Source organism: Scophthalmus maximus, chromosome 20 (assembly GCF_022379125.1).
Source record: "Scophthalmus maximus strain ysfricsl-2021 chromosome 20, ASM2237912v1, whole genome shotgun sequence".
Lineage (NCBI taxonomy): Eukaryota > Metazoa > Chordata > Actinopteri > Pleuronectiformes > Scophthalmidae > Scophthalmus > Scophthalmus maximus.
In genome coordinates, this window is record NC_061534.1 from 1607569 (window position 1) to 1634542 (window position 26974).

Genomic DNA, 26974 nt, shown 5'->3' on the forward strand with positions numbered 1-26974 from the left:
ACAATGTTCCAAATGCGCCAGATTTGCTCACTGAAATCAAAATGGCCGACTTCCTGTAGGTCAGAGGTAATGGCCCCCTCAGTCTTTTTTGTAGGTCTTGATGTGATACATGTGCCTACCAGATTTTGTTTATCTTATATTGTTTGACATGTCACTGGAGATATATATTTTTGCCTTTAACAAGGCATCATGGCCGCCTCGCGTGTGTCCTGCGTCCGTTTTGATGCATTGGTTGTGTGCGTGCTCAGAAATGAGCTCAGCGCGTTAAGGTGCTATTCGCACATGGACCAGTAGGGGGCAAAGTGTCGGGTCAGAGTTACTCGCGACATTGTCACGACGTCGTGGATTTCTTGTGATCGCAGAAGTAACCACGGGCTAACCTCCTCCAGTGCCGCAATGTTTTTTTAAAAATTAATTAATAATGCAAATTTGGTAGTTCCACACGGTCTTGGAGTTCTGTGGTGCGCCCTCTAGTGGCAAACTCCAGTAACGTGCGTAGTACACAGCAAGCACGTGAACAGTTACGATTTCATGTCACGTACTGTATCATGTATGCGCCACTATCTATTAATCTATTTAAATTCACCTGAGCTTAAAAGTTAAACCTTCTGTAACTTAAACATTTAAACAGTGTAGCAAATGTTGCATATTTCAGTTATTTCTTGTTGACGTGATTTGTGGAGAAGACATGATATGATAGACGACATGTGCACTAGGAGTTTGGAGTTTTGCGAAAATTAAAAGGAACATTTTCTCAGTTTCCATTGTCACTTCTGGTTGTTGTTCTTGTGTTTTTTTAAAATCCTACTTTGTGTAATTTCCCGTCAACTCACTTTTACGGCAACAATCGGAGGCAGCAGGTGACGACGGGCTCAGATCAGATCAAATTTTAATGATCCCTGTGGGCAAATAGCGTCTTAGCAGGCGCCGCAGCCGAGGACAACAAAAAAGCAGCTTCCTCTTGTGTGTGTGTCGATTAAAAGTGTTTTTTTTTGGTCGTCTGTTTCACAGTCGGCAGGGTGTAAATATGCATCACTGACTCTGCACACATTCTCTGCAGGACGCCCTGGAACCGCCCCGCCTCCTGCATGAAACACTGAATTCATTTCACGTTCATTTCGCTCAGCCTCACGGTGAAAACATATTGCACAATCTGAACACACAATACGTACCTGCAGTGATTTCACAGCAAAATCATGACAATGTTTATGATTTGTGTGAATTTTCAGCTTTATTTCCTTCCTTTTGTTTGTAAAGAAAAATATTTTCCCCTCTTCTTGTTTCTTGTATTTGAATTATTTATAGGTATTGACATCAAAATGGATGTCAAAATATGTTATTTTGATAAATTATCATGACTTTTTTCTTAAATCCAAAGGTCCATTAGCTTTCAGATCTTCATCAGGAGATTAAGTTTTCTCGTTTGCAGTTGTCAACGAACTGTACGTGTGGAAATTGTTGTTGTTTTTTTCCTCACAAACACTTTTATGTCCACGTTGTCTTGAACGCTGCTGATGAAGATCACGGGATATATATCCAAAAGCACCGGAACGACGACCAAATGTACTTGTGGGGTGAAGAATTCTAATATTTAGGAATTTGAGGGCTCAGGTCATGGAAATATAATAAAGTTTAATTTGTATATATCAGAATTCATCCTGATCAAATTTGAGAAAATCATCATTGACAGAAATATTCCGAATTTTTTTCACTTTTCAAAGCCAAGAGGAGATTTAAACAAATGCATACACATAACAAATCTCATAGATCAAAGAAATGAATAAATATTGATTGGGGGGTGGAAATAGGGAAAATAGTTTAGAAAATAGAACTACTTTACATTCATATTTAAGTCTTGGAGAAGAAGAAGAAGTTTCATTCTAATCTCAAACAGCAGCATCACCACTCTGCTGTCTGACAGAGACGCTTGATTGGTCCACAGGTACATTCGCCCTCTCCTCTAGATCCCTGTCCGCCGCTCTGATTGGCCCGACGCACCATCCGTCAGGAGGAGGGGGGAGGCCCGTGTCTCCCAACCCCCCCCCCCCCCCCCCCCTCCTCCTCCTCCTCCCCCCTCCCCCCCGCAGCACGGTGGGTTGAGCGGTCGGCTAGGGGACCGTGGACAGCTCCCGTCTGCGCGGCAGAGCAACGCAGGAGGAGGAGAGGGATGGATATGGGGGAGCCACCGCACAGGCCCGTACGATCGAGATCATAAGAACAACAAGAGAAAGAAGGGAAAAAAGCACAGTGTCGTTCATGTGCTCACACCGGGGAGGACACACCGAGACCGCGGGAGAGGACGGGGAACCAACCGAGGGAGTGAAGGACCAGGGGGGGGGGGACGCGGCTACTGACCCATCCCGGCGCATCAGGGGCAGGAGCGGCGGCGAGAGGAGCAGGAGCAGGAGCAGGAGCAGGAGCAGGAGGAGAAGATAATTCCGCTCGCCCCGATGGACTGAGAGGACAGATGAATGAAGACTGCCTACACTAACGCCTATCGATGCCTGGCCAAGGATCTGGACGCTTACGCCATGAACACGGACATGACAATGGACGGCATCGGCAGCCTGCATGGCGGGGTGTCGGTGAGCTCCGTGGGCCATGACGCGGAGCTGATGAGCGGCCACAGCCCGCACCACGGCCGCGGGGGCTCGGGGGGACACGGGGCGGCGGCGGCGGCGGCTGCGTCCGCCCTGCGGATACACCAGGACCTGGCCGCCGCCGCCGCGTCGTCCCGCTCGGCCATGGTGTCCGGCATGGCCACGATCCTGGACGGCAGCGGGGAGTACCGGCCGGAGCTGTCCCTGCCGCTGCACCACGCCATGAGCGTGCCCTGCGACACGTCCTCTCCCGGGATGGGGATGAGCGGCACCTACACCACCTTGACGCCGCTGCAGCCGCTGCCGCCCATCTCCACCGTGTCGGACAAGTTCCACCACCACCACCATCACCACCACCACCAGCGGCTCTCCGGCAACGTGAGCGGGAGCTTCACCCTGATGCGGGACGAGCGGGTACTGCCGGGCATGAACAACCTGTACAGCCCCTACCACAAGGACCACATGTCCGGGATGGGTCAGAGTCTCTCCCCGGTGCTGGGCAACGGCCTGGGCTCCATACACAACACCCAGCAGGGTCTCCACAACTACGGCACGGCGACGCACGGAGGCCACGACAAGATGCTGAACTTCGACGCGCACCACACCGCCTCCATGCTGGCCAGAGGGGACCACCACCAGCACCGAGGCCTCGGTGGCCCCGCGGCCGGGATGATGCCACACTTAAACGGCATGCACCACCCGGGCCACCCGGCCGTCTCCTCGGCGGGTCACCACCCACACCCCCATCTCCAGTCCCCATCCCACGGGCCCGTGTTGGCTTCCACCCGGGACAGACCGCCCTCCTCCTCGGGGACGCAGGGGGTGAACAGCTCGGGGCAGCTGGAGGAGATCAACACCAAGGAGGTAGCGCAGAGGATCACGGCGGAGCTCAAGAGGTACAGCATCCCCCAGGCCATCTTCGCCCAGAGGGTGCTGTGCCGCTCCCAGGGGACCCTGTCGGACCTGCTGAGGAACCCCAAACCCTGGAGTAAACTAAAGTCAGGCCGGGAGACCTTCCGGAGGATGTGGAAGTGGCTGCAGGAGCCCGAGTTCCAGAGGATGTCGACCCTCAGACTAGCAGGTAAGAGCCGGGGGAAAGAGCATCACAGGCTGCGGTGCCATGCTGGTGTTTGGGGTTGTTTTTGTTGGCTCGGTGCGTCGGGACAAGAACAGGAATTTTAAAACCTAACTGAAAGAAGAAAATACATGCACAATGTTGTTTTCACCCCTCGTCTCTCCGCCGGCTCCTGTTGTCCCGGTGTGTTTCTCCGCGCGCCTCCTCTCCGGCGCATGCAGCGACTTTTTAGATGAGAGAGAAATTTATTCAGAATCACTGGTGTTATGATTACCGTCATTGATCAATAACAAAAAGAGATCGATACGAAATGACAAGGTCATGGGATTTCCCTCCAACAACAGTCACCCACCACCACCACCTCCCCCTCTCTCCCTCTGCACTAACCCAGATTTTATTCCCATGTCCCTGCGTGTTTTTCCTCCTCTACATTTCTGCGACATTGGGATCCAGAGAAGCTCAGAATTAAACATAAGACAAGGAAAAAAGTCATGGGACAATGGGAACGATAGTTTGGAAAAGGAGTTATGTGAATTTGTGTATTTTACGCACCAGGGATTTGTGCGTAAAATCAAGGATTCGTGCGTAAAATCAAGGATTCGTGCGTAAAATCGACCTTTAAGTGATTTATGGTTTTTCGTCTTAATTGAATCTTTGGGATGAAAATATGTTTTTATCCAGACTGGTGTTTCTGTCATCAGCCTGTTAAAGCCTCGTTGTGTTCTCGTGCTTGTTGGTCGGACACAGAGACAGAGAGAGAGAGAGAGAGAGGGTCGGGGGGTGGGAGGAGGAGGAGGAGGAGGATTTGTGTTCGGTGGCGAGGAGCCTGAGGTGATCAGGGGGGCTGTGACATAAACACGGAGCATCAGTGGGTCTGGTGCCCCCTCTAGTGAGGAACCTCGGTTTCTGTCCCGACAGGAGCCTCTATTGTCTGCGGGGGACAGAGAGCAGCAGCAGGAGGAGGAGGAGGAGGAGGAGGAGGAGGAGGATCAGGGATGAAGGGGGGAGAAAGAAAGGGATGATGTGGCCTTCAAGGGTCTTGACTCAGAGTTGGTTGTGCTCAGTTTTGCAGGGATATGAGTGTAACGTTGCTGTTGGGGGTTCAGTTTGCTCGTGGCTGAGGAAGAGTGTTTTTGTGCAGATTTTGAAACGTGTTGGTGATTAATGATGATTCAGTGTTTTCGTGTTTTTCGTGGCATCATTTAGTCAAAGTGCAGTTTTCTGTGAAGCAGCGTGAGAGATTACACGAGTTGTTGTCTGAGCCTAATGGACCTGATGTGTGCAGATGTTTCTTTTTCTCCTTTTTCACATTATTTTCTCCCTTTTTTCTTTGTTATTTCATTTAGCTTCAAGTTCAGCATCAGTTACAGTTTATATATGATATAATTTAAATTTCAGCCAGTCAGTCAGTTGTCTCACACACGCACACAATAAAAAGAAAAGCTAAATTATAATTTTACAAAAGGAGAAAGATTTTAGTTGAATGGTCTCAGTCGCTTAATTCAAGTTTTTGAAGAAAATCCATCGGGTTTTTTAAATGATCATTACTATAAAGACTTTTCTCACCTGATTACAGAAGATTTACTGGACAGAAACATAGTTTATTTGCTTGACTTCAGTTACAGTTTGTTATAAAAAACGTTTTGGATCTAGAGCCACGTTTCAAACACATAACTGTGATATGTTCAGCAGCTTTCAGTACTTAACTGCTTTAAAAAATCTCTTAACAATCTTGTGTAAAACGACGAAATGTGACGTTTAGTTGAGCATCAAAAACGTTTGTGCATGAATTTTCAAATTCAACTGGATATGACTGAGGCTCTAATTCAATAATTCATTCTGATCAAGTATGTTGTGTTTCTGTCCTCTGAAAACTGTTTCTCTACTTTAAAGAGAAGATTAATCAATGTTTTCAACACACAGGGTTTTATTATGGATCACAGAGCCTGACTTTACAGTCACAGTTATTAAACGGTGTATTATCACACTAAGATATTTTTAATTAAAGATTCAAATACTTTTTACATATATGCGGCTCCTGTTGGGGAATACTGGCAACACAATGATGTATTCAACAATTACCAGTTATTTTTGATAATGTATTTGATATATATTTATTTATAGTTTATGTTTAGTTCATATTTATATGAAGCAGTGGGCTGTGTTTAGTCTGTAAAGTGTGTCTATGAGTAACGCTCTTGGAATTCACAATGTTTAGAAAACACACGATAAAACGATAAAACATATAAAACTGTAAAATACAAATTATGTGAAAATAGATCAAATATATTGTTAATTCAATGGATGCAATAATTCCTGAAATATTCCTAAATTGAGTCTTATTGTGTTTTTTAAATATTATTATAAATCAAAATGACCAAAATAATTATATAATAATCTTAGAAATCGCCTGACTCATGTTGTTTTTTTATATATTTAGTAAAGCATCAATAATTTTGCTGCTACAAGATAAAAAAAACCATTTATTGATCTCCAGGAAGGAAGGAAATTTGTTTCCACAGCAAAGGAAGCAGATCAGAGATAAGTAGGAAATGTATAAATAACAAATATATGTGACATGTGAAATATGTGATGAAATATATTATACAGTTGTATTTGTATTGATTTCATTTTTAATAGTGAAGATACATTATGTATTTTACAAAGGGTATTCCCATAATTGTTTATATATAGGGGAATTTAAAATATATATTTCCTGTGTTTGTTGTTTCCTATGGAGATTCTAAACTTTACATAATATAAGTTTAAATTAATTATTCATCCTTTTTTATTAAATCACCTGTACAACTATGATAAATATGTTCTTTTTCTCCATAATATTCCTACATTATGTCATAAAGTCTGTTTTTGTGGTGTTTTAATCTTAAATTTATGGAAATATTTTTTAAATATCTCAGTCATATTACAATCTTTGGTCTTAATATCTGCTCTTCTAAATTGTGTTCTGAGATTCAGCGTGATTGTTTTTGAAGTGTTTTTAAGATGTATGATATTAATGTAATTAGGATTCTTCTTCTAAAAGAACATAACTCAATATAAATACGTCACGGTTTCTTTTGCAGTCAATAGAACTCTCGTCATCTGAACGTGGACAGGTGATTGACCGACGTACTTTACATTTCTGCACTTGGGACGTGGATGTGAGATCGTCTCTGCAGGACGTTACTGTTACTTCATCAGGGGGGGTTTGATTCCCCCCCCCCCAGGGTGTTGTGAGATGTCAGCAGGCAGAAACACGTGAAGTGACGGAGCTTCGCTCGTCGTCTGCTTTCCCTTTTCTTTCCCACAAATCAGACCTCAATTTGTTATTCAGGCTGGATATTGATTGACAGATTTGTCACCCGAGCTGCTACAAATACAAAAAGATATTCTTTTTCAATCCTTGGTTTTGAGGAACTTGAACACAAAGACACTGAAGAGCTGCAACCGACACGATCAGGCCGACGTGGACCAGACACACCACACAAATGAAAACATGGGATTTTGATTATTGTTATTTTATAACAGTTATTGAAATATTCCTCGACTGGCTTCCGTCGGATCGTCTCTGGGCGTCTCGAGCTACTTGTGTTTGTGGATTTCACAAAAAGAAACTGGCTTCAAATCGAGACCAGACAGGGAAAAAAAAGTGTTTGATCGGCAAAATATCATAAGTTTGTTACAAAACAGAATTTGCGTCTCGGAAATGGCGACGTGTTGCTATAGCAACATTAACATCAGAGCTGAGGTTGAGGATGAGGCTCAGGCTCTCTGCACAAGAGCCTGAGCTAAAGGAAACTGCTTTTGAAGATATTTTTACATAAAAATTAAATATGTAGCTGTAGTTGTAATCTGCGGCTGTAAATATCTTCCCTCGTTGCATTCGGCTCATCTCACCGCTCTCGGTCTGCTTCGGCTTTGAAACGACTCCTGGACCAACCTTACGCTACAGGCAACCAATAGAGCCGAGGTCAAAGGTCAGGGCTGCAACACTCAGACAATAGATGGAGCAAATATTCCCCCGACCCCGAGACGAGCAGAGAGAGAGAGACGAGGTCTGAGTCTGCCGTTACATTATGTTTGTTCATACCTGTCAAAATAACAGTAATGTCATAATGATAATTATAATAATAGCATCTGCTTTTTGCTAAACAATTAATCCTCCGAGTAGTTTTACTTCACCATGGAAATGTTCAAAAGACTCAGCGTTATGAATCTGGACGTCACATTTGATTATTATTCATTTAACCATAATTGGGCGATATAGCCTAAAGTATTTTGGACACATCTGTCCGTGTGGTTTTGGCTGCAGGACGGTGTTGGTTAGTTTTGGCTAGACGGCCTCGAGACCCGAGGATCAGCTGTCGTCACCGATCAGCCCCCAAAAAAATCAACTGGTCCGGTTGATCTGCCGACTGGTTTTTTAATGTTGTGTTGAATCTGGTGAATATTGGAAATATTGATCAGGGTTTTGTAAGTGAGATCAATCGCACAGCTTCACTACAGCTCCATGAAAAACTGTGGCAGAAGAATTGACACAGATGTTGCAAGATGGGTTAAAACTCTTATATGAAAATGAAAAGTTCTGATCAAACTTATTATTTTATGATCCACTGAAAATCATTTTGTTGTTTGTGTAACTGTAGTTTTCCTGATTATTGCCCCTTGTATTGTTCTGTTTCCCGTTTGCTTTGGAAAAACAAGGCGATGCATCCCAAGGGGTTGCGTTAATAACATTTCTGATATTTATCAAATGATCAGAAATGTATGAATATATCGTAATGCCACAGCTACGACGAGTGTCGACAGTTTGTATTCGTCCCCTTCCTGTTTCGACGCTCTGACTTCAGTATCAGCCAACGCCTTCATCAGATGAACTGTAACCTCACTACAATGCTAAGACGGGAGCGTATTCCCGGTAGCCATGTTCTGAGACCTCGTGACCGCCCGCCCCCGGAGCGCCGGCCCGTCTGTCACAGCAGCAGCAGCTTGATGCCCCCCCCCCCCCCCCCCCCCCCCCCCCCCCCCCCGCGGCTCCGGGAAACGACACCACGCGTTCAAGCGTTCATCCGTCACGCTTCGGGCCTCACGGTCAGGTGTCCGCAAACCTTTGGGCGTTTCATCCTAAGTGCAGTGTTTTGACGAGAACAGGCTTCAGGTGTAATTATGGTGAATTCTTTCAAGAAGAGGGGTGAAGTACATGGGGGAACATGCAATCATAATTAATAACAAAATCTATGTGTCTGGAGCTTTTCCTCTGTGACTCCGTCTCGTTTTGAATCTGTTTCTTTCCCTTCTCCATCTCTCTCTCCCCCTCTCCCTGTTGGGGGGGGGGGGGGTATTATGTGATTGCCGGGGGAATTGAACACAAGAGCCGAGGCAGCAGCGGCCCAATGAATTATTGATGGGAATCTCGGCGTGACCCGCCTCAGTCTGCACACTTCACTTCTTCTTCACCTCGCAGTCGGGTTAACCAGGCAAAATGGAGGAAGGGGGCAGAGAGAGAGGGAGCGAGAGAGAGAGAGAGAGGGAGAGAGAGAGAGAGGGAGAGAGAGAGAGTCCATTGTTTGGCTGCAGGACGCTGCCTGTCTGTGACTGCAGGTGAATTATGGATGAAAAGAAAACGATGCTTGAGTCCGTGTTGCGGCTCGTATACGTATAAACGCGGGTTCGCAGCACAAACAGAAAAGCTGCACTGTGATAGTGTCACACGCTGAATCCACACATTCCCGTCACGTTCACATCTCTTCCACGTTGCTCGTTTGCTCAATCGCGGTTACGTCGCTTCCTGCAGAAGACGGAGGGATGGTGAGCGACTGGAAGACTTCTTCGCGGTCGCGACAGGTTGTTTTTTTGTGTCTGTAGTTTTCAGACAACGACGGAATAACATGGATTTGATTGTTCCTTGCTTTTGATGGGATTTGAGGATGAGAAGAAAAAACCAGTGTAGAATCACCAGACGTGTCCTTTAATGTCTCCCCTTAGACTCCAATCCTTCTGCAAAATCTGAATGACTCGCCTGAATATTTTCCATTTTACGCATCCTGCTGCAAGCAGACGAACTGTGCATTATTAATGAGCCCGACTCTGCTTTATGACACCGATTACCAGCAGTTAGTCTCTCTGTGTGTGTGTGTGTGTGTGTGTGTGTGTGTGTGTGTGTGTGTGTGTGTGTGTGTGTGTCTCTGCTCTCTCACTCTCAGACTGTGGGAATACAGTTGGTGTCCGTTTTTCAGGGTTTTGTGCGCTGACCTGCTGCATATTCACAGGCTGCCATCGATCCGTAATAATGGATTTCAGGCTGCTGAGAGGAGACGTTTGATGTTTGTTTGTGTGTCAGCGTGAGAAGATTCTTTGGCAGAAACTTGTTGTTCCGGGCGGTTGGGGAGCAGCGGCGACGGCGGCGGCTGCCTCCAGTGGCTCTTCAGACGGAGCTGTGTGAGAAGCGAGGACGTCAAGTTTGGACATTTAAATTGAAGAGTTAGAAAAAGAAGTGACCTTCCTCGACCCCTGAATAACACACCTGAACCTCTGGCCGATCCCACGGACTGTATATAAAAATGATGGTAGCCACCGTGTTGCACCCGTTGGTTTGTTATCTGGGCCTTTTGAAGCTTCCATTTTGGGGGTTTTGGAACCGGACGTAGAATTGGGGGCGTGTCCTGACCGAGAACTCGTCCACTGCGCGGCCACCTAGAATCTGCAACCATGCACCGATTGGACGGTACCAGCTGTCAATCACGCTACAATGCTTTATCGTCTATTTGACTCTGAGTGGACGATAGTTTATGAAGTGAACGTGGTGCTGTTGTTGAAGAAGACTTGAAATTAGAGAGAGATTTAGAAACAACCAGTGGAGTCGCCCTCTGCTGGTCATTCCAGAGAATACAGGCTTCAGGCCTCCGTCCATTTTTACACAGCCTGTGGTTGTTTCTATAGAAGTGACATATTAATACCAAGTGTAAATGCGAATGTTGGAGGGCAGAAGTCGTTATGCTCAAGTGGCCCAAATCCATTGTTGCTGAAAACCAGGAAGAGTGTTTTAACGTAAACCACAGCAGCAGATCTGCACGATTCTACCTGTTCCGATTAACGTAGAGACACTGAAGGCATCACGTTCCTTCAGCAACGCGCCCACCTCTTCATCAAACGCCAGGCGTCAGCCCCCCGTGTGCTCAGAGCCTCCGCAACCTTCACCGCGGCTCCCGATAAGAATATCAGAGGAATGGTGTAGTGATTTTTCGTTAAGACTGTCCGCGCCAATTAGGGTTTCCCCCCCGGCTGGTGTCGGAGCAGCAGAGGTGCTGCCGCGGCCCGACCGGGCGGCTCGGGTTGAGAAGAGAAAATGGCTCTGTCGCCGCTTTATTGCGGCGGTCAAATCAAACGTGACACCTGGACTCTGGGCGCATCGAGGCGGCGCACAATCGGCCCTCTGAATCACGCTTAAATGAACCACATCAGGTCCTTCTCTTTCTCCCACGCAATTTGTTTCCAAAGGTGCGTCGGTGCTTGTATCTCATCTACCGTAGTCGTTGTGGAATTAAAGCCGCCCAGGTTTTCCCATCAGCTCTCTTGTTTGTTTTGTGTGCGATGCCAGAAATCATTTCTGCATCAGTTTTTCTCTCCTTCCACCTGCAGCTATTAAGAAATATTGCAAGACAAATTTTTTTTTGGTAGAGTCGTGCATCATTCCGCTGCTCAAAGTAATTCCCAAGAAAGGCGCCTGTATTTCCTGGTGTTTGAGTGATGTTTGCTTAATGTTTTAGGGAATTGGTCAACCTTTGACACATCGTGTTGAGTTCACTTGTCTCGGTTAATTGTATTGTTCGATCAGTTCTGTGAGAAAAGAATCCACGGTGTCATTGGGATGTCGTCTGTAGCTGTTATTCCTGATACCATTGAGGATTGTTAGCCTAGCCTAGCTTGCTGGATCATTCGCCTCTGTGGCTCATGGGCGAACAACACTTGCGTTAATATTTGCCGTTGCTCAGCAGCGATTTTCTACAGCGTGCACGACTTCCAACGTCGTAACCACGAGTCTGCGAGCTCCGGTCAAAGCAGCATAAGCATCTGATGAAATACACAATTGAGTTGCATTGTGGGAAATGTAGGATTTGGATCCGATGTGGAGTTCACTTGAAACTTTCGGTTGCCACTTCTTGTCAATGTGCCTGCGACCGACTGACTGGAGCGGCGACATCACGAGCCAACATGGCCGCCATCTTTTTAAGGGACTGACTGAAAACAATGAGCTGAATCCTGATTGGCTGACATGTTTTGTTCTTACCTCCTCTGCTTATTGCTCGACGCTGGAATGTTTAAAATGCTGTTTGATATTTCACATGTGCTTTTTCTACAATTTTAATGAAGGATTTTCCTTTTCTGTTGTTTTTATTTATCTATTTATTTATATTTTGTTGTGTGTTGGATAGTTTGTGAAATATCATGTTTTTTATCAGGACCCTGTTGACAAACACTGTGATGCAGAGGTTCATCTCAAAGGTTCCAGTTCGTATTCCGTCTCAGACCGAATCAATGGATTGGATGTGGAAACAAAAAGTTCCGATGTCATTTGGGTTGCGTTGGCATGAGGAGGAGCGTGTCAGCGCTGGCTGATCAATTATTTACAGTGTATAATATATATTTGTGTACGTGTAGGATTGATTTACTGATGCTTCATACCTTTAAATAGACCATTTGAATTCTCTTCCTCTCGCTCTTTCTTTCGTTTCCTCTCTCACATCCTTCCATCTCGTCGTCTCTCAGGTTGATTAGTATTGGTGTCGCCGTGCGGCTGGAATAACTCTGTCCAGAGGCGTAATGTGTGACGACAGGCGGGACGGAGCCGTCGGGCCGCGGGACAGGCGTTACGCTGAAAGACAAACAGTGTTAGGACAAAAAAAGGGAAAATTAAAACACAAGGTCAGATTTCTTTTTCACCAAAATCTTTAATTTACCCATGAGGAGGGCAAGCAAATGGATTCAAATTAAGCATCATAATTATTATTACTATTACAGTTAAATAACAGATACTAATTGATTATAAAAAGGTTAAAGTTAAAATTATTTGTTCATCTTATTTCAGTGTGTGTGTGTGTGTGTGTGTGTGTGTGTGTGCGTGTGTGTGCGTGCGTGTGTGTGCGTGTGTGTGTGCGTGCGTGTGTGTGTGTGTGTGTGTATGTGTGTGCGTGTGTGTGCGTGTGTGTGCGTGTGTGTGTGTGTGTGTGTGTGCGTGTGTGTGTGTGTGTGCGTGCGTGCGGATCGATGGCTGTAATCCCGGGCAGATTAAAAGAGCATTAATACTGGCAATGATAACTTAAACGGTACGGACCCAGATCTCCATTGATCTGCAGGAACCTGATCCAGACCTGTTCCTGGAAGAGATGGAGCGAGAGAGAGAGGGGGGGTCATACTACAGAATAATACTCATAAGAACACAGACCATTTAAAGTACATGCAAATGAATAACCTTGCAGGATATGAGTGTGCAGTCACCTGATGGTCTCTACAGACTCGTGGCGTTTTTTAATTTCCACCCATTTTGACTTCATGCATTTTTGATTTCATGTAGTTATTCGATTTTTTCTTGTATGCATGTACGTAGAAACATATTTTGAGCCTGACGATTTATTGGTGGGCGGATACAAATTGGCCGATATGAACCCTTCACAGACAAATCGTTATCGGTCAAAATCTTTTATTTTTACAGAAAGAGTTATGCAGAAAAGATGCGCATTTATTTTTATATTTTATTAAAAAAAACCTAAAAAAAACCAATTATTTGTCGTGGCACGACACGATCCTAGATCAGCGGGACAAAAATTGCTGGATGGACGTTCTATTCAAGTTCTACATATTTGCCTGTATTTCTGTTTTCTTTAAATTGATAACGTTTGTGGTTAGACTGTAAAATATCAAACCTTCATTACATTTGTGTCATAAGGATTTCAAAATGACATCTTAGGAGTCAATGCCAAAAAATTATATACATATATATATATGTATATATATGTATATACATATACATATACATATATATAAACCCAGTTTATTAAAAAGGAAAAGAGATTTTAAGGGTCAGGTCGTTGTCATTGTCCCCTGCGCTCACCTGCCGTAGGTTTGGTGCTAAAAGCATTAGAAGCAGCCCGAGTGATGTGTATCGGACAGATGGTTCGGAGGGAATCCTCCTCTATTTGATTGGCCCACATAACTGGATTCATTAAGCTGAATCTGTCTGTTATTGGATTATGTTTCATATTGGATGGATGGGATCCAATTGTAGATATTACAGCCTTTAATGGAGACAGGTTGAGCAGGACATAGTGGGATGGAGCATGTCGCAGGATGACAGAGAAAAGAAAAGGTGGAGGTGAACGATTACAGGGGGGAAAATTGAAAATAAAAAGCTATAACTTTGTGGCCAAAAGTATGAGGACACATCTGTTTCTGTCTCTCAGAGCAGGAAATCTGATCGACGTGGATCAACACTCCCGCTGATCGTTTGGAGACAAACACGGTGGCGGGCGGTTGACCAGGAGCCTCCTGCTGATCGATCGCCGATCACAATGAACACCTATTGATCAGGGAATATTATCTTTCCACGTGTGTTTGTTCACTGTTGGAGCCGAGAGACAGAGCGGCGATGGCCGAGTGCCAGGTCGGCAGAAAGAAAAAAAACATCGCTGATAAGAAAAGTGTACAGAGAGGCTGGTTAACTCATCACCTATTAGTCCGTGTGTGTGTGTGTGTGTGTGTGTGTGTGTGTGTGTGTGATGTCCAAACAAAGCTCTGACTTATCCTCACTGTCAACATTCAACAGGTTAAAGGTTTGTGAATGTTTTGTCAGCGGCTTTTCAGACTTTCTCCCCAGAGACGTTTCACTTTTAACACGAAACCTTGATTTCCCCTTTCACACCAGAAGGTCCGAACCAACGCTGGTGTTTTTGTTACATTCTTCACATTTGATCCGGTCAGCGAGCGGCACTAAAGAACTTCACGTGACAAACCTACGTCCTGTCGTCGTCACCTACGTGGGCTGCGTTTCCCTGATACTCGACTCTGATTGGCTGCTAGACGGGCGTGTGCGTCTGACTTTTTTCATTTGGACTTTCTTGTTTTTTCGTTGAACCAAATTGCAGTGACATATTTCGTCTCCTCGTCCCCCGGCCGGGTGCGGCCGCGACTCGTTCTTCACTTCTTTTCTTCGTCTACGACAGCTCGCTGCCTCAACTTCCTGTTATTCGTCCGAAAAGCCCGAACCATCCCAGAAAATGGTTTTCACACTGCTAACGAACCGAACCATGGTTCAGTTTGATCCGGACTGAGACCTCCCTCTTTTGGTCCAGACTGTTGAAACGTTTCACACCTGCAAGTTTGGTTCAACGTGCGGACGTTCGGACCAAACATCGTAGGTGTGAAAGTGTCCTTGCTGACAAAAAACTCTTGGTCTATTTGGCTTTTTTTCCTCCATATTTTTTTACCAGCGGGAAGAAATTGGAGACGCCACACTCTCCTCTACATCAACCGCCATTTTACTTCAGTGTTTTTTATATATAAGTCCAATATTCCCTCTCTTTTAGCTCTGCTTGGGCCTCCACCAACTCCTGAGATACAGGAATGCTGCGTAATATTGCGTCTGTGTTTCCTGTGTTTGAGTTAAACACGTTTTAAGGAACAAGAGATATAAATAATATTTTAGTCGGACTATGTGTTATTTGGCGATCCTTATCTAGTTTTGGCTGCTTTCTGTTGGAGTTCCAGATGCCTTTCCGTAAATGCCTCCGGTCAGACGGAGAGGAAGGGAAAGATAAATCACTCTTTGGGTTTTAACGGCTCACAAGTCACGTCCTCGCTGAATTGAATTTTAGAGGTCACAAGCCCAAAAGGTCAGCGGCTCTAAGGACCTGGTTAAGGTTTTCTACCAGTCCAGTTCAGTTCATACATTATTCAACATGTGCAGTGTAAATATGAGAGAATTCATATTATTTCAGACATTCTGGGACGATTCGACAGTTTTATTTTAATTCGGTGAAAATAAATGCAATGAGAAATTGAAGCAGGAAGATGATAAAACGTGGATTTGTTACAAACACCTCGCTTTTATTTTATGATGCCGACTATCAGTTTATTATTGTTTTTATTATTATTATTTACGATCATTATTGCTGCGTAGCAGCGAAAAATATCAACAGAACCAGACTAACGGGGCGAGAGAGGTAGAGGGAGGGAGAGAGAGAGAGGTGGATGACATCAAACTCCTCTGAGGCCATTTCTTCATCAGCTCAATGACATCACTGGGCCACCAGAGGCTGTGATTGGTCGGACAGTTTCTCCTGGTAAACAAGTGGAGATACATTACAGTCTGTGTGTGTGTGTGTGTGTGTGTGTGTGTGTGTGTCAGCGGGCAGAGAGACCTTTGTCCGGTGATGTCATCACAGACCTTGTGGACATACAGATTATACACAGATAAACCACCGCTCTGCGCACACACACACACACACACACACACACACACACACACACACTGAATTCTCTCTCTGTCCCTCTTTGTTCCTCAGTACAATCAGTCATAGACACAGATTTGTCCATTCTGGGTTCGACACATAGAAACTCTCCATTCTACACTGTAAAAACCTTCTTGTTAACACATGGAGTCATTCACTTTGAAATGTTAAAACAACTGAAACAGATTGTGGACAGACGTCGTTGTGATCGCTGTCACCTCGAGCTCCGGGAACGGAAACGACCGGAAACTGTCACAGTTGTAAACAACTTGACAAATAACTGGTTAATTGGAAGAAAAAAAACTAAATCAATAGAGAGGTAACATTAGTGAAATATTTTTACAGATGCATTCATCTACACAGTTAATCCTACTATGTGTGTGTGTGTGTGTGTGTGTGTTCGAAAGAGAGACGGAGACAAAGAGTGTGTCCTTCATCTGTTGTTCCATTTCCGATTATCGTCTCGAAGCGAAATGAGGAAAAGCATCGTGGTGCATTAAGCACGACCACACACACACACACACACACACACACACACACACACTAGCTTTCAATGGAGTGCTGATTGCTAAGTGCTACGATGCTGCGTGTCTCTATATACATCTCTCTCTCTCTCTCTGTGTGTGTGAGTTTAAGTGCTGAGATATGATGCATCGAGTGTGTCTGCCAGGCTGCCACGCTAAGCTTCAACATCTCTTCGACGTCTGCACACTCTGTGATACGCTGAAGAATGTAGAGGTTTTTTTTAATAAAGACTTCGTATAGTGTCTGAGCCTCCACGTGAGACACTTTGGGGCCAGGAGAGCACATGTTGGCCAGCTGCAAATTAGCATGGCATACGGTAGCACCATGAGCATAGCCGTAGCATGCTATGCACAGACTGTATTAAATTACGTTTTAGCCTCGGTGTAGCAGGTGTGTCACAGCGTTTGTGGAAAAGGGGCGATTAATGTCCACCAGGGTGTCAATGTTAACTGTGGAAGGCAAACGGTTTCAAAGAGAAAGACTCACATGCACAAACACGGACATGGCGCTATGGTTACGGTCGTGTCGTAGGGCCACAGCACGATAAGAGATCTCACTGTGATTGGTTGCACAGTAGAATTCGTATTTCCGTTTCTGGAACCTACATTGAGGCTTTCAAGATTTTGTGATTTTTTTTGTTTTTCAAAACTAATTTAGTCTTCATTTTGATTGGTCATAAAAAAAGGTGTCGATCGGTGTTCACTGTAGTCTGCGACGACAACAAACCCTAATCCAATTGAAGTGGAACGCAGCATTGAAATTAGTATAAAATCCTAGAAAATGCATGGGGATGTTACGCCGATTGTCCGCCAGCTTTATAATTCTAGATGAAACGTGACAATGTGCATGGGCACGCGGTGAACCAATGAAAGACCTTATTCTTATCCTGCTGTCAGTATAGTACCATGTTGTTCAAAGGGATTTTTGTGTCACACTAAATCAGTCTACTTCTGTTCTCATTCCATTTTAGCATAAAATGCAATTTGAAAATGGTTTTGGCTGTTCACATTTTGGGAATCTGTGGAGAGATTCTGTGTTACCCGACGCAGCACTGTCCACGTTGACAATTAATTCCATGCGGCTGGAATGAGCTGTCAACACTTCTAGGCCCTGAGACAGTGGATGAAATGACAGTTAACATTTGGGAAGAGTCACCTGTCACACCAACACGTCGACATCACACACATTAACAGATGTCGCGTCTGATTACAAAAATCCAATCCAAACGTGGCTCGGCCCGGCCGGCTCACGGCGGCGTGCGAAGCAACCGAATGTGGCGCCACACACAAGCAGCGGAGTGTATGTTAAAGGGCGACTTTACTACTTACCCTGCACTTATATGCCCTCTGTGTAATGGATACCAAGGCTTAAGTGGTAATGGTGTAATAAAAAAAGAAACAGAGAGAAGGGATGGAGAGAGAGCGGAGGGAGGAGAGAGACAGAGAGGTGGGAGGGGCTGGGAGACGGAGGAGAGGCGGAGGGAAGGAGACAGGAAGAAAATAAATAGACGGGAGGAAAAGACAACGGAGGAGAGACTAAAAGATAATGGAGACAGAGTTGAAAGAGAAAATAAGGACGAGACGACGGATGACAGACAGAAATAAAAGACCCTGTAGAGAAGAGAAACTGCAGAGGGAAGAGACAGGGCAGAAGGGGAGAGCAGGCGATGGAGGAAGTGGATGATGAAAAGCCAAAAGGAAAAACAATAACAGTAAAATTCAGAGAGAGAGAGACGTAAGAGACAATAAAGAGAAAAGCACAAGTCTCCAGTTGACGGCAGCCGTTTTATGCCATAAATCCTTTTACAGAATGAAGCCTGTCTGTCTCAGTGTGTGGAGCCCTGACAGACATCCAGGGCTTTATATTCAGCCTTATTGATCCCCAAACTTTCTGCTCTCGCCCTCCGTCTTTTAATTCCCCTCTGTCTTTACTTCTCACTCGCTGCCTCTTCATCTCAATCTCCCCTCTTCGCCGCAGACAGAGGAAAAAGAAAATAGTCAAAAAAGAGGAGATTTTGCCAACAAAAGGGAAAACCTCCCTGTTAGCTCAGAGAGCAGAAAGAGCCGTTAGCATCTGGAGGTTTTGACAAAGGACCTAAGTTACAATGTTTTTAAAGATTTTTTAGTTGTTATTTTTTTTACTTTATGTCATTTCCAGTGTAGCTAATAATTACAAAATACAAATCTATCATCGACAGTTTCTCATGAAAAGTTTTGTTCTGTATAAACTATAATTGTCCAATATTGGGTATGCCCTAATGTTACAAACTTGACATACTGTGAAAGGTATATTTTGATTGGTAAACAGCAAAAATGTTGCTGCTAACATCAGCAATAATTCTATCATCAATGTTAGCATATGATTTATTTTGTATTGTATTGTATATACTATGCTATCATTAGGCTACTTGTGTACCAACATTAGCATTAACAGTAACGTTAGCTTTAGCATTGTTGTAAACATTTGTGTGTAATTTTATTTTATGCTTACCGTTGCTGCTTGTGGATGTTCACTCACTCACTTATCGCTTTGTGTAGTCTGGGTTAGCGCCATCATTGCTCCTGGTTAACTATGAGAACGGATGGACCAGAGTTGTCTTTTACCTGAGAAGTCAAAAAAATATGACATTAAAAAGAATATGATCACAAAACTTTTAAGATGATGAATAATACACACAGTGGGGAAAAATATTATGGGAGCTGTAGTTGCATGAATGCTAACTGAAGCTAGTGGAACAGCAACTAGATGTGAAGTGACGTTGACTCTGTCTTGCTTCATTTGGTCTTTCTTATTTTTAGAACATGTGGTAGGCTATCGTATGTTCATACATATTGAATTTTTAGGAGCTGTCACTTAATACAATTTTGTCAGTATTTTGCGAGTAGCCTACTGTTACATTCTGCTTTGTTGGCGTGTCAGTCGGCAACAGGACACGTGCATGGTACTGTGGAGACTGAGGCTGTCATGGACAAACTACCAGGCCATGATATATCTTTGCGGTGAGGATGAAAAGAGTCTGTAATGACTCTGCTGAGCTCCTCTTTCTTTCTTCCTTCTCTCTCTCTCTCCCTCCCTCCCTCTGTCTGTCTGTAAAATGAAACCAAAGCTCGCCGGCTCACTCGCTTCCTGTCTTAAAAATTCATTTTTTAAATTTTCCATAAATAAATGCAACATAAAATGCTCAGCGATGTTTACATGTGATAATATTTTAAGTATTGAGTGTGATAATTACAATTAAACAATGATTATTTCAATTATTTGGGGGATAATGGAAATGGGCCTAAAATACAACCTTGAGGGACACCACGTTAAATCCAGTTTATATGAGGAGTGGCTGCTCGTGGTCACAATAACATATCAAGCAATGAAGTTTGATTTATTATTTGTTTTCTTGAGTATTTATTACAACAAGTGCTGAAACAATTAGACAGATTATTGACTAATAGAGTTGCAACCATTGTCCAAATCCGAGAATCCATACAAACCACCCAACCGTTTATTTTAAGTAAACTTCAACAGTTCTATATGTAAGTATTTGCTATTTCCTCATAGCAAACGTTAGCAATAACAGTAATTAACTTAACCAGCAATATTTCTTCATCGTCTCCTGTCTGACTGAGAGCAGACTGGATGCTACAGTGACTCACCTTTGCCTCTTGAGGTACAAAGTGGTATTACAGGACGGGCCAGGGCTATCTGGTTAGCATGCTAAGCTTCGGTAGATATCTCTGCAACACCAAAAATGTCAAAGCTGTTATTTCTTTAAATTCAGTTATTAATTTCAGTTTATTTCAATATGTTAAAACAAAATACTTACATATTGCACCTTTAAGTAAAGTAAACGTAACAGTTTCTCCTTTCATCTTTCTTTCCAATCCTCCAATTCCCACCATCTTCCTCTGCCTCTCCCCCTTTTGTTTCCCCTCTGTTCCTCCCTCACCTTTCTGTTCTCTCCATTTCTCTGTATTCTCTTCAAATGGCTGCTTCAATAAAACATCACCTTGATGTTTCTATTGACGTTTCGCCGCCCCGACTCTTAAAACCTCTGTGTAATACATTGACGTGTTTGCAGTGTTAGAGTGTTACCAGCTCTCAAGACTCAGCACTTGACTCAACCCCTCCATCCCGGTGAAGAGAGGGCGGAGCGTCAAGGTGGAATAATGCCTCTCAGTGGCCATATTGGAAGACTTGACCTCTCGGTCAGCAGCAGTGGCTGAGAACAGCTGGTTCTTGTTGCTTGTTTGTTTTAAATGAACCTCTTGTGCTTCTCAACAGATATTGATTAATTTCTGTGACGGACCTTGTTCCACGCCACCATCTTCAGATGATGTTAGCTTTAGTAAAAGGGTCTGCGGCCTGTCGGCGTAGTGGATATTTACACATCACAAAATGTAACATCATTGAATTAAGTTTTTACATAGAGATTCAAGTTATTTACTCAAACTCTTTGTCACGTGATACTGTCACATGACTGACCGAAGCTTCCGACAAAGCTAATGTTAGCCTGCTAATATTTTATGACATGTTTAGCAAGAAAAACATCTAATTCATGAAATGACATGTTGGAGTTACTCATTTCTGACCATATCTACCGTTTAACATAAACCCACATTTAATTAAATACAGCGGCAGCTCTGGAAGTGTGTGAGCGACAACCGCTGTTTTCAGCTGAGCTGTGACACTGCGCTTTTATAGTTGGTTAAAATATTACTGAAAAGAGCCTAAAAGAAATTACTGTCATGAGGATGGGGATGTTTATACTAAGACGGCAGCGATTCTGATGATGAGAATGGCCGCCATGACTCATGGTGAAGAAAATGACTGTAATGGATGAACTGGTGGTGATGATGAGGATGATGATCGTGGGGGAAATGAGAACAGCTGTGATACGGACAATGACGAGTGGTTGAAGAGATGACTTGATGGGTGATTATGCAATGTTGAAGCGGATTTTGATTGCAGTGGAAAACTGCGATGAAGCTTGGTCCTGATTTTGATAATGATGATTGTGATGACAATGATAACCTCTCAAATTCAATTCATCTCATTTGTTCACCCCAAACACATATATTGATATTTAATTTGTGGATTTATTCGGGGGAGTGTGTTTCTTTACCAGTGTGCAAGCATTTCTGTTTAGTTCTCAGAACTGGCACGACAGTGTCGAAACCTGGCAACTTCACTGTGGCTTCGTTAAACCCACAAATTTTCTTTTTTTTACAATTTTTCCTGTATAGATTTAACAAAAAAGATTAAAAACATGTCATTTGTTGAGCTTACAGCTCTGGGTCGGTGTATTTTTAAACTCTGAACAGAGACAGACCCCTTAACGCCAAAGCATCCTGTCTAGAGATCAATAGAAAAACATGAGATTCATACTGATTTGCTTCTCACATAAATAAACGCAGACTCACGAAAATCCTGTAATAATAATAGATGTCAGGGATTATGTGTTGTATGATTTTTTTTCAGGAGGTTAATGCTGATTAAAGATTACGATTGGGTATTTCTTGAAATTTACCAACATATATATATATCCAAGATACAATACCTGAGTTTTAATACTGATACCACAAGCATCCCTGGTTTTGAAAAATGTAATAATATTCCTTTTTTTTCAGCAAAATCCTGATTTAATAATGAATACAATAAAAAATCCCTCTGCTAAGAGAATTAAAAGAAGGGATTACGAATCCGACCAGAGATACGATACCAACAACTTCATGTTTTTTAATCGTCGGTGACTCATTTCGTCCGCACCAAAGATTTACTGCGGATCAATACCAGGCCCCCGATTAAGATATTATGATGTGATATTAATGATGACTGCATAGTCGACTGCGGTCACGATGAAACGCTGTCCTCAAGACGCCTTTAGGTGGTTATTCCAAAATATGGATGATGTAACGGTGTCAGTAATAACGATGACGTCTGCGTTACAGAAAGAGACGATTCCCCGTCACTTCTGCTGATCTCGTTTACAGTTAGAGACGCGGAGAGCTGATGAAAGACAGAGGAACTGTGCCTCATTGATCCAATTGATCCGGGCCTTTCCTTTAAAAGAACACCCGCCCCCTCCTCACCCGCCCCTCCCCCCCTTTTGAATAATATAATAGCGTGTTTGATCCTCAGTGTAACCCCCCGACTGGAGGGAGGGAGAAGAACAGCCTGATTGAATCACTCGGGCGCGCTCGGCTCGTTCTCCGTTGACGCCACCGTTCTGGGTGTGTTGGAGATTTTGATTGCTGCCTTTTTACACGGAGATGTGTCTGCACTTTTTTTTCTTCCTTTCCCCTTAAAAAAAACAAAAACGCATCTGGGGTGAAGTGCTGCTGAGCTGCTTTTCATTAAGCCACAGTAAGCAGAAAACAGGAGGCAGAGAAGCACAGAGGTGAACATTTGTACCGTTTACAGAAGTGGGAATAGTTTTTCATTGGTTTATTTTTAATTATTGTTTTGTCCTATTGCAAACATTTGTTAGTTTATTGTTTATTGAGGAGATTCCTCTCGATCACTTGAAACTTTTAAAGACTTTTAAATTAATGCCACCATCTTTTCCTCCTTGTCTTTTTTTACGGCATGTGAACAAATTACTGTGAATTAGTCCCAACTTACTGTCTGTGTGCCGTCAGATATTAATGAAGTAGGAAGCACTCAGGTCCTTGTAAATTCCACCTACATATCTTTATGACAGAAAGACTTAAACAGGGATTAGGATAGGAAACTGCTATATTCAAATCAAATGATAATTTATAGGTTTATGTGTTAATACTGCTGGAGTAGAAGTTATAGTTGTAGTTGTAGTTGTAGTTGTAGCGGTAGTGGTTGCAAAAATACCATGGAAATTCTAACGAGCCCTTCACAGACGTATATTTATCAGCGTCTGTGTTTGCTGATATGAAAGTGTACATTTTAAAGAATAGACAGTGCAAAATATGTTTTAATGTTAATTTTCCAAATTCAAGTTCTATATATTCGAATGTATTTGTGTTTTTCTTTTTTATTTATTCATACGTAGTTATTTTGATCATAGACATCATAGAAATCATTGACGATTTTCTTTTTAAACATTAATATCTATCGTACCGGATTTTTTTTTACTCACGAACATCGGCATCGACCCCAAACACCTCATCGGGCAGACTCTAGTAAAAAGCAGCAAACAGCAGACATAGTTTAGCAGCAGTGGTAGTGAATATATTTATGACAATAGAAGTGATATTAATTAACAGAATGTTTCTTAAAGACATTTCAACTTTTCACTTTGTTGCTTTCCTGTCCTTCCTGTCAGAATATACATTCATAATTGCATTTACAGTCACCGAGGAGATATTTTGTGTTCCAGAGGTCAAATAAAGAGGTTGATGTGTCAGCGGGACGTTTGTGAGGTGACACAACTTGAACAGGCGTTAATAGCAGTAAGATAAATAGTCGGCCCATCGCTCTGTTAGCTCAGATGTTTCATCACAAAGAGCTTCCAGTAAATAGTCCGGTCCGAAGTCCAGGATCTGGACTAGTTCGGCCTGAACAAACAAAGGAGAGAGAAAAGACGGTGACCCAAATTTGCGGATCCTCTTATTGTCTTATATTATCTGTTATAATATTATCTTATTGTGGAAATACGACAAGTAATAATGCACAGTGGGTTTCTAATTGTTGTCGAAAAGACGAGGCGGATTCTGATGCTGATGTTGTTTGGGATTTTTTTTCTTTTGCGGTCCAGATGATTCAAAGCATAACTGTTTCTCTCTCTCACACACACACACACACACACACACACACACACACACACACACACACACACACACACACACACACACACACACAGAATGCAGTGTGTTTGTGGCCCGGTGTTCATATTCACAGATCTATAGTGCCACCTCCTGAGCGTGTGGAGAATTAATATTCACTTCAATAACACGTCAGAGCTTTTCAGTTAGAGAACAGAAGGAGAAGAAAGAGTCAATCCTTGTATGATAAACAGTACAGGCATAGGAATATTTATATTATAGTTATTCATCTCTATTTTGTGTTGTGTGTTTTATTTACATTCAGTCTTAATTCAAAGGTTTCATTTTAAAAAAAATAATTAGTTTCCTAACAATAATCAAACCACATCCCAGTTTTGAAAATTGTGAATCCGTCTTCACCTGTTCAGCCCGAGTGTTTCAAGCTGCGTGACATCACGTTCACAATTATGTTTTATATTTTAGAGGTGACAACAAGTTTGACTCAGTGTGAACATCGAACTGCGTTTGTGTTTTTAATGTTCCTCCGTCGTCAGCTCGCTACACGCTGTGATGAGAGGCTGAGAGTGTGTGTGTGTGAGAGTGTGTGTGTGTGTGTGAGTGTGTGTGAGTGAGTGTGTGTGTGTGTGTGTGTGTGTGTGTGTGAGAGTGTGTGTGTGTGTGTGTGTGTGTGTGAGAGTGTGTGTGTGTGAGTGTGTGTGTGTGAGTGTGTGTGAGTGTACTGTGTGGACAGTTTCCCCTTACATAATAGTTTTGTTACTGAATTGAGTCCTTAAATTAATTTGTATTGATTTTGGCTCTGACTCGTGCATACTTAATTCAGAGAGGTAATCAAATCAAACGCACCCACACCTCCTCCTCCTCCTCCGCTGACCGACTGAGGCTGAGCAGCAGACACATTAGAGGCGGTGTCGTTATTTATTGTTATTGTTGTTGTTTTTGCAGAATGGATTAGACTTTACACGTCTGTATACTATGGTATTAGATAAAGATATGAATTATTATTGACTACGTACTTTTAAAGGGTCAGTCTGTATATTTTTGACCACGCATTTAAAGGCATGCTCAGCACAAATTGATCATAAATGTTAGATTTGTACATGTTTCTTCAGATACACTGTGGAAATAAAAATCGTAAAAACAGCACTTGGGGTAGTAGCACCAGTTATCCACTACGTCGTAAGATGTTTGCATAATTTGTTTTTACTAATTAAAACTCACTTGGCTCATCGACATTCTGGAGAAACTCTGAAAAAGAAATGTAAAAAATAATTATTAGTACAGAATAAATGCTATAAAAACACTGAAACACCTTAATATTTCTAGTTAACGATAAATATTACTTACTTATTTAATTCTTCATGTATGATGAAGAACGTGAAAGCTATTGTCCTGTATTTCTGTTCTCCATGTATTTGATTGTTATTCCTTTGTTTTGAAAGTCGGCAGGTTTGTGATTCCTCTGCCTTGTGAAAGACAATAACTAACATAATATATATAATATGTGGAGACAGACAGAGACTCAGGTGTAAACACATCAAGAGACGTGTTAGATGTTATTACACTCAGAGGCCGGTTACAGGTGTTATTGGCTGCAGATCGATGAGCAGTGATCGTCTTGAGATTTCACAGTCCGATCAGTTCAGACTCAGACAGACGGCGGGTAAACAAATATCAGACGTACACAAGAATATGAACTTCTGACAGGACCTTCTGTTTGTCTTTCATATGCTGCTAAAGTCTCCTCCAATATTTAACTGTCGTTCAAATAACACAAACACCACTAACACTTCTATTTTCTCTCTTCTTCCCCTCGCCCCTCTTCCTCCTCCTCCTCCTCCTCCTCCTCGCAGCGTGCAAACGGAAGGAGCAGGACACGGCGAAGGATCGCAACAACACACCAAAGAAGTCGCGGCTGGTCTTCACCGACCTGCAGCGGCGTACCCTGCTGGCCATCTTCAAGGAGAACAAGCGGCCGTCCAAGGAGATGCAGCTCACCATCTCGCAGCAGCTGGGCCTCGAACTCACCACCGTCAGCAACTTCTTCATGAACGCCCGGCGCCGGAGTCTGGACAAATGGGCAGACGACGGAGGCAGCCCCGGCGGCCACTCGTCGGCCTCCAGCACTTGTACCAAAGCGTGATAGTGGATGGCGAGGAGGGGAGGGAAGCGGTGGGGAGGGGGGTCTCGGTTCGGGTGGGTGGGGCGTTTGGCGGGACGAAGGGGTCGAGGGTTGAGGTTTCGTCCGGTCGAAGCGAAGCGGAAAAACCAAACTTTTTACATTTATTTTTTTCGTTTGTTTGTCTGTTTTGCTTTCGTTGAGGGGGACAAACGGAGAGAGGGGCTGCTCACTGCGACCGCTTGTTTGTAGCCAAACCGCCTTTTTTTACAAACCCATCAAACATCCATGAAAGAAGCCGAAAGGGTAAACTCGTCTTTAAAAAAACACACAAACCTCACCGGGGAGGGGGAGGGGGAGGGAGGGGAGGAGAAACGTTCGAATCGTAGACTCCTGTCGGAGAA

At 43.4% G+C, this 26974-nt stretch overlaps 1 protein-coding gene across 1 annotated transcript; it reads left to right on the plus strand.

Annotated features, from left to right (window-relative positions):
- The first annotated feature begins 2155 nt into the window (after positions 1 to 2155).
- On the plus strand, positions 2156 to 26608 carry onecut2 (one cut homeobox 2). Its single transcript, XM_035608254.2, has 2 exons — positions 2156 to 3681; positions 26305 to 26608. The coding sequence occupies exons 1-2, from the start codon at positions 2472 to 2474 to the stop codon at positions 26592 to 26594; spliced, it is 1500 nt and encodes a 499-aa protein (XP_035464147.1). The 5' UTR covers positions 2156 to 2471; the 3' UTR covers positions 26595 to 26608.
- Positions 26609 to 26974: the final 366 nt, after the last annotated feature.